At 46.1% G+C, this 12,635-nt stretch overlaps 1 protein-coding gene across 3 annotated transcripts in view; it reads right to left on the bottom strand.

Moving 5' to 3' along the window:
* The window catches only part of ino80 (INO80 complex ATPase subunit), a 29,352-nt gene that overhangs the window by 4,471 nt on the left and 12,246 nt on the right, over positions 1–12,635 (bottom strand). For all 3 annotated transcript variants that reach the window (XM_061812073.1, XM_061812070.1, XM_061812072.1), the window contains exons 26-29: positions 12,276–12,501; positions 3,979–4,106; positions 755–849; positions 526–598 (exon numbers count right to left, since the gene is read on the bottom strand). In XM_061812073.1, coding sequence (XP_061668057.1) covers positions 526–598; positions 755–849; positions 3,979–4,106; positions 12,276–12,501 — 522 coding nt within the window. The remainder of the gene's footprint in view (positions 1–525; positions 599–754; positions 850–3,978; positions 4,107–12,275; positions 12,502–12,635) is intronic.

Here is a 12,635-nt window from a genome sequence, read left to right as displayed (position 1 = left end):
GTTTTGGGGAACCTATCCACTACCCTGTCACAAAAATACCTGCAAAATTATGGAAATCTGCGCTGAGATTGCAGTAATTACATTTAATTTTCATTATCTTGGCCTCTGATTGGTACTGGTACTGGTAACAAAACACTTTGTTTTCGCTTTAAGTCCCATGGTGGCCCCCAAGTGTTGTGCATCTTCAAAGAGTTCTGGTACTGAGCGTAAATGCCGTAGAACGAGCCTGACCATTCAGGAGACAATAAAACTCATGGATATGCTTCGGGAAGTACATAACTACACGACCGCTGCATTTAAGAATGCTTTATTGCTGGTTTCCCATCAGCATAACTGACTCTGGAAATCCATACTTTAGGAATTATTTCCATGTAGGGATCTTCACAACATTTTACTCCTGCACATTTTTTGCTTGTACAAATATGTTTACAATGTGCTGAAAAACTATGTTTTAGTAAGTTTACATGTTTAATGCATGTAGGAGGGGTAAAAATCCTTAAAAAATGTATAATAATCGTGACTCACAGTGTCTGCAGCAGTCAGGTTAATGCCGAGCCCGCCGGCTCTGGTGCTGAGCAGGAACACAAAGATGTCCGTCCTAATTTGCCAGAGTGAGAAGGGGTGAAAAAGAAAACAGGTTAAAATGTGTTGAATGGATGCAAATGAGCTCAAGCTTTGCATTCCTCCCAATGGGAGCGAGGGGTTTTTGAGTATTTATTGCTGAGGCACTAGTCTACGACGGATGCACACCCACCGACTCTGGAAGTCCGCCACCATGTCCCTGCGTTCGGAGATCTTCGAGGATCCGTCCAGGCGCATGTACGTGTGCTTGCGGTAAACCATGTACTCCTGGCATCCACAATGGAGGAGCAAATGGTGTCAAAAAAAACCAACAAAAAAAAAAAAACAACTACAAGGACAAGGACACAATATGGAAAACTGACTTCCTATAAACAAATCCTTAGGTCTCTGGAGTGTCTGGACATCCATTTTGTGCCACCAACAGGACTGGAGTGTAACGTATCCAATCACAAAGACGAGTGGAGGATTGGAAATACTTTGTGTCTGCTTAAAATGTTGACCTTTTCCTATCATACAATTCACTTGACTTAATACCTAAACCTTACCTTTTGCCCAAACCTTTTTAACTAATCTTTACGAATTCCTGTTTGATGATCCCAATACTGGATAACTTGAGCCTGGTTCATAGAGTCACTCAAATCGACATCTTATCCTCCCAGAAGTCTTTGGAGCAGTTGTGGGGCTAAGAGGTCGGCGCAAACAGCAGTGATGAGGTGACACGTTGATCTGCCTTCTAACCGCTCCCATTGAACCCCCCTTGAACCTCTGACCTCCCCGCTGTGAAACGTGATGGTCAGCATCGCATCAAAACTCACCTCCCACTAGAATCACTAAAAATTGCTGTGATTTGACAGACCCTTCTCCCTCCACCCGTCCCTCCCTCTACAAACCTAAATCCTACTCTTCAATCTCTGGCTGCCATCCCAACCGCCATGTTACAAGTGTAAAAAAGCTACTGCCTTTTAATTTTGGTTTTGATTTCCAAAGCTTGGAGCAATCTTTGTGTTTTTCACTAATATTAGAGGCCTCACCACTGTTTTATAGACTTTGCCCTTCATCGTAGCGGAGACTCTTGTGTCACATAGAACACCAGACACCTTGCGCCAGCTGTTCCACCCCAGTTGGACTCATTTCTTCACTTCCTTACCACACTCACCGTTGCTCTGGATTGTTGACCTCAAGTAATTGAAGTCCTCCACCCTTGCCATCTCTTCTCCCTGGAGCCTCACTCTTCCCCCTCCACCATTCTCATTCACGAACACATATTCTTTTACTTCGGCTAATCTTCAGTCCTCTCCTTTCCAGTGCGTGCCTCCATCTTTCTAATTGTTCCTCCACCTGCTCCCTGCTTTCACTGCAGATCACAATGTCACCTGCGAACATCATGGTCCAAGGGGATTCCAGTCTAACCTCATATGTCAGCCTATCCATTACCACAGCCAACAGGAAGGGGCTGAGAGCTGATCCCTGATGCATTCCCACCTCTGTTGCTCACAGGTACTTCTGTCCTGAATCTAGCCTCCACTACTCTTTCCCACACAGTAAGGCTGGAACCGAGATTTGAACCGAGAACCTCATCTTGATCTTAGGAAAGTTAGAGTGAGAGAGAGAAAAAAAATCAATGTTCTTTTCAAACGGTAACTGTTGGTTCCTCAGGTCATTGTGAGCAGATTGGTCATAGTGTGTAGTTTGGGTTGATTTCACTTGTGACACAAGTCCCGGAACATTTTTGACACATGGTGTACACCATAAAAATGACCAAATTTGATGGTAGCTTTCGGAAACAAAACAGTTCAAATTCACCACGTCATCCCAGCACTGATAGCTGAGAATTTGTATGCATTTAAAGCAGCCGTGAGAAAATGTCTTGCAGTGCTTTGGCAGCAGTGTTATTCTTCTCCAGGCCACCCAGGTCTCCGTGATCCATCACCCCGGCGACACCGCGTCAACGGGAGTGAACGGCCAACCGGCGACAAAAACAATGATGCTAATGACAGAGATTAGGATCCAGCGCTCCTTCGCTCGTCAACTCCATCTGTGCCCGGCCCCAAAAGCCGGGGGTCAGTCCAATGCATCATTCCAAACGTGGGGTGGGAGGTGCTTTTTAACCCATTAGTGGCGGGGATGTTGTCACCTCCATCCATTACTGTATGAGGTCACTGGCATGCAGTTTTCTCAACGCTGTTTTTTTCCTACGACTCAATTCTCCCAGCGTTTTTCCAGACGCACAGGAAGATGGTCACTCGGCCACCCAGTTGATCAATTAGCACATATACAAACAGAACCGTTAGCTTTTGCTTTCTTCAGGGTCCGGGAAGAGGCAATACCTGGCTGTTTCACCATGACAACATTCCTGCTCACAATTTGTCGCGCATCCGACAGTTCTTGGGCAATCTCCTGAAAAACTTGACCTGAATTTGTGTTTTTTTTTTTTTGTACCCAAAATTAATGAGGTAATTTAGGGGAGCCACTTTGAAGATGTGGACAATTTCAAAATGGGCTTGACACCTGAGTTGCGGTTTAGCGAGTTCTTAATGGCTTGCATTCAAATACAGTTAATGGAAAGTCACTTACAATAATAACAAAAAATTCCTAATAGCACCTAAAAATGTTACTCAATACCTATATTAATAGTTTAAACCTTAAATACACCCCAAACTATGGTCTCAATAGCACTTATTTCAAAGTTCAAACCCATCCTCCAACACCACCCTTAAAATTTTTACAATACATAGAAAACACCACTTGCTAATTTCATAATAGTGATTTTTAAAAATGTTTTGAATATTTTTCGGTTCATATGTTTAGATACTCCTTAAAAAAACTGATGAAAGTCATTGGGTTTTGACTCTCACAGGGTTGTAAGAAAATTGTTCAATTTCATCTCATTGCTCTCCTTTTTTGTCTTTGACTCAACCCCCCCCCCTGGGCCTCTAGGCACTCCCGACACCCCCTCCACCAATCCTTCCTCGCCCCGCCCCGCCCCCCGCCCATCTGGCTGCTTCCATGTCCCCCTCCAGATGAGACCCCGCTCGTTAACCCGGACCTGTTAATTAACCGCCTAATGAGTGCGCTAACGAGGGACCGGCAGGCTGATTAGAGGGGGGGGGGGGGGGGCGGGGGCGTCTTCTGCAGCCGGAGGTGAACGCATTAAAACAACAGGCTTAGATGCACCTGACAGTCCCGTTTTTAATGGCCGTTCGTCTTAAAGTCTCCAATGAATAATAAATGACTCTTAACGACAACATTTAGAAGGGGTGCATCTATGAATCCAAATTAGCATTGTTCAACCTCAATGGATGCTTTATCATATGATCGGTGAGATGTTGGGCGAGTTCTAGCCAAAGGATTTACACGCCTTGTTGAGTCTGTGTCGGTGCACGTGTGTGTTTCTACCTCGAGCAGGTCAATCATGCGCGTCATTTGGGAATAGATGAGGACTCTGTGTCCCTGGGCCTTGAGTCGACTCAGCAGGATATCCAGCATGTGAAGCTTGCCACTTTCCGTGATAAGACTCTCCTTATCTGCGGGGAAAGGACACGGCGATTACTTGACCTCAAATTCATCTCAGATGTTGTGAAGATGTAGCTGAGCGGTTAATTATAGCTAATGGATTAGTGGTTTCTATTGAAAAAAACAGTTCAAATCCATTAAAAGAAGGCCTTTTATAAAATTATGTGAAGCCTCAGTCAGAAAAGGGTGGCGTGGCCTCTCCAGGTCGGGGATGAGCTCCTTCCCCAAGTGGAAGAGGTCAAGTATCTTGGGGTCTTGTTCACGAGTGAGGGAAGAACGGAGCGGGAGATCGACAGACTGATCGGTGCAACGTCTGCAGTGATGCGGACTTTGTGTCGGTCCGTTTTGGTAAAGGGGGAGCTAAGTCGAAAGGCGAAGCTCTCAATTTACCAGTCGATCGGCGTTCCTACCCTCACGTATGGGCACGAGCTGTGGGTCGTGACCGAAAGAACAAGATCCCGGATACAAGCGGCTGAAATGAGTTTCCTCCGCAGAGTGCCCGGACTCTCCCTTAGAGATAGGGTGAGAAGCTCGGTCATCTCGGCGGGGGTTAGTGTCATACCGCTACTCCTCCGCATTGAGAGGAGCTAGATGAGGTGGCTGGGGCATCTGATTCGGATGCCACCCGGACGCCTCGCTGGTGAAGTGTTCCGGGCACATCCCACCGGAAAGAGACCCCGAGGACAACCCAGGACACCCTGAAGAGACTATGTCTCTCGGCTGGCTTGGGAACACCTCAAGATCCCTCCGGAAGAGCTGGAAGAAGTGGTTGAGTAAAGAGAAGTCTGGGTATCCCTGCTGAAGCTACTTCCCCCGCGACCCGACCCGGAAAAGCGGTAGATAACGGATGGATGGATGTCAATGCTCTCTCTCCTCTCATTCATAGGTCACGCGCAGTCCTCCCAATCAATGCAAGTCCTCAATAAGCCATCTTTTCAAGGATAAAGGCCCCTCTCACCAGACCAGATCGGCCTCTTAAATCATACTGATTGCTTTAAAAAAAGAAAAAAAGCCTTGGTCCTTAGTGACTGGGCTGCTAATGGAGAGCAGGATGGAAGAATACAATCGGGAACAAGTGTAAAAGGAAAATGTGAGACATCCTCCACCCCCACCCCACGCAAAAGAAGACAAAAAGGGCCAAACAGTTGGTGGAGGCCCACGTTCTAACAAGTCCACTCGATGAGGCATTAATATCATCTGGATAACAGCGGGAAGGAGCGGAGAAAAATGAGGATAGGTGCAAATTGTGAGTTTTCCAGCAAATAGTCAGTCTTTCCATTCTGCAGAAAAATGTGCGATTAAGTGGGCAAAACGGAGGGGGTTCAACCATATAAAACATTTATAGCGTATTATGGCAAGTAGTCAAATACTGTATATAGTCACCTGACTCACATTGTCAAAGGATCACAGTTGGCAGAACCCATCGGAACCCTCAAACCTTTCACCCCCGTACACTGGGGCTATTCTATGCTAATGTGCACTCTATCTGAACCACGACCTACGACCCGTGAGTCCCGTCGCCCCAACGAGGTCAGAGCCCGCAGAGGTGTTAAAGAGGAACTAATAGAAGCGATGAACAAGGGAAACACTCGTGGGAGTTAGAGGGCAATGGGGGGGGGGGCTCACCTCTGGGTCACCGCAGTCAGTCCGAGTTGGTCACGGGGGAAAAAAGGTGAGTTACATTTTGAGGTAATCCTTGAACTTTGGAATAACAGGTTTTAGTCTAATGATATAGATATGGAGTATATTTAGGCCAAATGTTGATTTGTCATTTTTCAGTTTTGGGACTCTAAACACTGCCATTACATTTTTGGAATATGAAATGTATTCCTCTGCACTGAATCTGTGCTGCAATTCATAGTTATATGCTTTGTATGTGTTGCTGTTATGTGTCTATTGTTGGAATGGTCTGACAGCTTATTACCACCATAATGTATAACACCTTCTTTCATTACCCTGTGTATGGATTTCACATTAATATGTTTGCATTATCATAGTATACATTCATTAGATGAACTGATTGGGTGAACATTTTGGAGTTTGGAAATCAAACATTTAATTCGCTCTTGTGCCAGTTGTACATTCATTTCGGGAAGACAAATGAACAGCCTCGAGCAAGCACATTTGGTCTGCGCGGAGAACTGTGCGAGTCCGCGAGTTAAAACAGGCCCGATGGAATACTTGGAAAAGTGTGTTTTAATTAAGTTCAAATGTCTTTACAGCATTTGGGAGGGATAAAACTAGCAAATGTATTTTTCTCGTTCTCTAAATCACTGATTTTCATCTACTGGAGGTGCTTCTGGAATGCGCCGCCTGTGAGAAACAGTTTACTGTATTTGCGACGAGAACCCATCGGGAGGCGAAAGGCGAGAGTGAGAATTGTAAGGGGATTAGGAAAGTATCGGCCATGTACTGACGGATGACGGAGTCCCCATGTGCTGAACTCTGGCTGGCGACGCATTTTGCCAGCAGTACCTGATGTTGCTTAACTGATTATATGTGAACCTTTCAGTGACAGTGACGTGTAATGATGTATTTATGTGGCCCAAAGTGAGGATCTGAAGAAGACATCTTCAAGTAAATCTCAGAATAAAACTGAGAAATCAGAGACATCATTCTATCCATGTCGCTTCCAAACGGTTCTACATACATGAAATAAAATGTCAGACCCAAATAGATGAATAATTCATTATTAATGCTGTCAGTCACAACCTTACATTACAATTAAGGTTTGTATTACATAAAGTATAAGTAAATTGGGGTCAATCAATAAAATATGTTGACGACCACACCCCAAAATGCAAGCAAATCCCATTTGCCCCAACACCACTCTGCTGTTGTCATGGATACACATATCAAGCTTCACCACCTGCCTTGCTTTCACAGTACCAGAACCCCCTCCAACGCGCACACGCACACACTCTCCAATCCAATCCCACCTAAAAGGGGTGTTGGCCCAGAGAGCCCCTCCCGCCCGTGCCTCCTGCTGGCAAATTAAACCGCGCCGTCCGTCCTCTCTACGCTCCGTACCCCAAACAGATCCTTTGCCATCCTCCGCCACCACAAAAAAAAAAAAAGACCCCCTCCTCGCTGTTTGTCCCCCGACGGTGTAATCCAATCCCTGTAGGGCCAAAGCAAGAGGCCTGACACGGTCATGACCCAATTACAGGGCTGCTGCCAGCTAATTAACCCCGGCCCTGCCCCGGTGCCGGCGCCTGACACTCCCAAACCAACTAAAAACGCTAATTTCATTAATAGGCAAGGCCGGCCTTTCACGTCCTGTCCTGTCCTGTCCCCCCCTCCCCCTCTTCACCCAACACTGGCCGCGGGAATAGGGCCGCGTTGGAGAGGGCAGGCAGCCGATGCCCTGGATGAAAGATGATGGATGGTCGGTTATGTGAGAAATGGAGACAGATGGGGGTCGAAGGTGCAATCGAACCCAACGTCAGACCCTCACTGTATCATGATATATTAGACGGCTCGATCAATAAGTCAATAGGCAACACTTGTTCGGCGCTGCAGAAGATGGGAATATTAGCCCGGTGCTACTTCGCCACCATCAACGAGGAAGCTTAAACTTAATTTCCAAACGGTGATGGCAGCACACAGGCTTTAAAGCCAGATGGCAGCGGGTTTCGGATGCCCGACCTTCTTGCACAAAGTTCTTCATGGCATACCGTTAAAAACGTTAAAAAACTTTTGATTTAAAATAACAAATACGAGATGAAAAATATACAAATAATATAATTTTTATCACATTGCTTCACATTTGTTTGACAAAATTTTATCATAAAAGTGACTTTAATTTACTGCATCAGCATAGGTTCGAGACAGTATTCCAATACGCGTACAAAGTGTACTGTTTACCATCTGTGATGCCAAATTGATCACCCTCAAACAAAAAAAAAAATGTACGTATATGCGGAAACCAGAGAAGAACACGACGCCACCGCCTTACCACAAACATGAAGCAGCGGAAAGAAAGTCTGATGAAGACTTTTTGGGTTTCTTGCCACTGGATTGACTCTATCATTAATGTCAATTACTGCGGTTATGCCACAGAAAGAACTGGACTGTGCTAATTATGTGGCCAATGTCTCCCCCTTCAGTCCACTTTAGGACTCGGACCGTACGCCGTAAGGTCTTCGGGCTTTTGTTTTTGGCCCTGCAACTTGCTGAGCTGGACATTTTGTTTCGGATGAAATTCCACAGAGGGGTCACCGGTGCCAGTCCGATGAAATTAAAGCGGGCCTGGCAGGCCGTGTTGTTTTGTGCCCTCTCTATCAGAGGAGCTTCCTGCCATTTTTGCCCACAAGCGGCGTTCCTTTGAAGGGCAGGAAGGCCGCCTGCGCTTCCCACAGCCCCTGATGTGGGTTACGCCGGCCTCTCTCTTCCAGAGATCAGATTGATGCCTGCTTACGCATTCCAGTTACAATCATCTCCACTGTTCAAAACGTTTTCCTCAACGTCGCACCCCCTCCGGTTGCGCGCATCATCTCTCAATTGGCGCCGCGTCGTGAGAAGGTGGTCATTTTGCGGAGGATGTGCTTCTAATTACCGTCATCGGTGCGGGAGACACAGAGAGAGCAGCGGAAGGTTATTTCGGTGTTGTGCTGGAATGTTCCGCAAATAAATCCTAAGGCGTGAGAGCAAAACAAAACTTGTTTCATAACGGCACACAGCCACGTTTGACATGTATTCCCATTAACCAATCTACTAACACTGAAACATTTTCAACGAAGTACAAGAACTACCTAAAAAAAAATACTTGACTCTCCAAGTAACAAAATCAGGACCATCATTATACAGCAGTATAGCAGGACTGTGTTCCTTCAAGGGAGTGTGTATTTAATATTGTAAGCCACTGCAACAATAATACTTGGTGCTTGGGGTATTTTAAGCAAGGCATGTCACAAACACACTATTAAGTAGGCTAAACACAATCAGAATTTTTGGGCCCAATCACAAGATGGAGCAATGAGTCTATTTTTATGACCTCTTCACTCACTATATATACACGGTTGTGTTCTTAACTTGATGTACAATGAGATTTTTCCAATTTCTATGGCTCCGTAATATTTTGTTGATGGCTTGCGAGCTGTATCTTAGAAGTATGTGAACGTAACTCAAGCAAGCCTAACATTAATGTCCTGAGCACCAGTGACCACTTACACAGCTTTTCCCCCCATTTTCTTCTTAAAATACAGTCGTGTTGTCATCCCCACATTAAAGAGTGCATTCAAGATATTTACAGTTCTACTTCACGACTCTTCTTCTCTTCCTTTCGGCTTATGCCATCTTTTTCCATCTAAGCCTATCTCGAGCATCTTCCTCTCCAACACCCACTGTCCTCATGTCCTCCCTCACAACATCCATCCACCTTTTCTTTGGTCTTCCTCTCGTTCAATCCTCTGCACCCTTCTACCAACATACTCAGTCTTTCGCCTTTGGACATGTCCAAACCATCGAAGTCTACTCTCTCTAACCTTGTCTCCAAAAGATCCAAATTTGTCTGTCCCTCTAATGAGCTCATGTCTTATCCTATCCAACTTGCTCACTCCGAGCGAGAACCTCATCATCTTCATTTCTGCTACCTGCAGTTCTGCTTCCTGTTGTCACCACTGTTCTATTAACTTTGCCTTAGATCAATACTATTATATAAAAATAAAGAAATTTTTCGATTCAGATATATTGTGTAAGAGAGCGACGTGGAATAAATCCCTTTCTGAGCCGATCAATGACGTGCTTGATCAGCTCGGCAAATTATGACATCAAAAACGATCAGCCCATTAGCAAAAAATGCCAATTAGCGGCCAATCCAATCAGGCCAAACAAATTGGAGTAAAGTCTATTATTAACACACCTGGGAACTGCTTAAAATCTGGAACAAAAATGCATAATATTCCCCACAGGCCTTGTTTTTTCCCCTCCTGTGCAGGCTCATTCCTTAATAAGCCTCTTGATTAGATGACTCCATTGATACCATCGTACTCACGCCACGGCGGTCAAAACAAACAGTCATTCAAGCTCTGCCATTTGTTCTGAAAGGTGTGGAGGTGGGACAAGGGGGGCGGGGGTGGGGGGGCCGCTGGGAAACTTCGGTCGGGCTACTGTACATATCTTGAGCCTTGATGTGGCAACAATGTGTTCGCCGGAGGACGGCTGCCGCGCCGTTGGGTCATTTCCTTCCTCCCGAGGCTGAGAACGAGGCGAAAGACTGGGACGCACAGAGAGAGGCCTGAGAGTGGTTCAATTGCCACAAAACACAGCCCGGTCGGGGGAGCAAGAGGGACTCGACGCATGCAAGAGTCTTAAAAGGACACCTCACTTCCCTGGCTCTCTCTCACTCACTCTCACACACACACTGACTCTCACACCAGCTCACACACACTGACCAGTGATTGTCTCACATAGACACTGGCTCAAACGCACAAATGCAAGCTTGGTTGCTCGCCCACCCTCCACCATCTCTCTCACACACACCGACTCTCTCTCTTTCTCTCGCTCGCAAACATATTCACACACACACACACACAGCATCTAATAGTGTTACCTAACAAAGCGCTTGAACAATGAGGAGCACATCAACTTCCTGGCTTTGTCCGCCGCCTCGTAACTTCACAGGAGCACTCAGACGGTTCTCACAGACACACGCAAATCCTTGTTTTTGCTATGTCACTCTGGCGCACACACGGCCAAGAAAACAACAAAAAATGTTTGCGGGTTTACTGGCGGTATGATTATTTTTCATTGGATAACAGATTCAGCTTTGGGCAATGTACAGTTTATTACTAACAGGACAGATAAATAAATCTTGACAAGACTCATACCCAAAATGAAACAGGTCTTTTGTTTTGAAGCAGACATTTTGGGGGAACTCCAGAGTTTGAATTGTGGCAGGGAAATTTTCCCGTTCGAGTCCCAGTCGTAAGCAAGTATCGTAACAAGGTAATTGGGTGATGCTAAATTGAAAGTCTTTTTTGCCTACACCATCTAATTCATTAAGTCATCAGTCTTCAATCGCTAATAAAACTGAACAAAGAGAACAACGGTTCATTTTCTCTGCCAAAAGAGACTTCCAGGCAAAGGAGGGCGGTCAACAATACGTATGACAGGCGACCGTTCATCATTGTGAGCAGGTCAGTGAGAAGGGAAGTGTTGTGTGTACAAGTGTGGCGGCCTCTCTCCTGCCGCACATCCATCAGCCTCCACTTTGCTCCAAGTGACCCGCGAGTCCACCGAGCCAGAGTCTGCACTCGAGCACACGTACGCGCCTGCGATCTTGGTGATTGCGATGACCCGCGCGCACACACACACACACACACACACATACATACTGAGGTAGAGGATGCTGACAGACCCCGTTCTATTGACTCTCTCAACCCTAAGCTGACCCTGTGCGGCATTTCCCACAGGCCCCTCAAACCGCAGCGTTCAGTGCAAGTAGGAAATAAAGCTGGGAAACTACCGCTAGGAGTGCAGCAAAATGGAAACCGCAACATGGATGTTTATTTACAAGCAATGTTCCCTCTAAGCTGGGCAATTGCGGACTTCTCGCACACTCTCAGCGCACAAGAAAAGCTATCAGGCGCAGTGAACGCACTGCAAATGATTTGATAGATAACGTTTTTATCATTTTTGCTATATATTTCGTTGAGTGACAGCCGTCCAGCCGATCATACGATACGATGCAGATTACGCTACGCGACCAATCACGGGCATTGACAGTACTTGCGCATGTGCTGTGCTCGTACGCACTCCATAACAATAACAGTGCGGCGGAGTTCAGTTATGCTATTGCTAACCCCATATCATGGCGAAACGAGCGGGTAGTGAATGTGATGCGTCGGCTCCCCAAACCAAAGTAAAAAAAAGAAGTGTGGTTCTTTTAAGATGGAATGGCTGTCAATGTATGTGCAAATAGAAGAACAAGCGGTAAAACTGAGTGAGATCTTTTCATTTTCGGATGAGAAAAAGTGCTCTGCCGAACATGCAGCGACGCTAAAGTTGTCAATGGAAGCTGGACTACCTCAAGCAACACATTCAGCAGAAAAGTCATTTGAAATCTATTGGAATTATATGAAGAACCTGAGAACACCCGATCTCATCTTATCTCGGAAGCTAAGCGAATCACTGATGCCAAGATTGCACGCAATATAGCCGCACGCAACATAACTTACCCGGTATCCGAATATAGGACCAGCCGTGCTGAGGGAAGACGGCCATCACGCCGCCGGGCTGCTGCGGGTAGAAGGCGCCGGCCCTCCCCCGCCAGTCAGAGGCCAGGTCAGGCGTGCCGTAGAGGAAGCATTCTTTGAAGACGACGCCGCCTCCGGCTCGCGTCACCCGCCACTCGTGCTCGGCGCTTCGGTCGGCGCAATAGCGGTCCATGGGAACCGCTGTCACCTAAATAACCGAAAAGAAGATATCGTGGCTTTACATACAAGGGGAAACAAAAAGATGTGTAATTTAAGAGTTTTTGGTGACCTTTCGTTATGATTTATATATCGGGATAATTATTATTTTTTAAAAATGATTAT

This window comes from Syngnathoides biaculeatus, chromosome 23 (assembly GCF_019802595.1).
Source record: "Syngnathoides biaculeatus isolate LvHL_M chromosome 23, ASM1980259v1, whole genome shotgun sequence".
Taxonomy (NCBI): domain Eukaryota; kingdom Metazoa; phylum Chordata; class Actinopteri; order Syngnathiformes; family Syngnathidae; genus Syngnathoides; species Syngnathoides biaculeatus.
The sequence above is the reverse complement of the archived record's forward strand: the minus strand, read 5'-3'. Positions and strand labels throughout refer to the sequence as shown.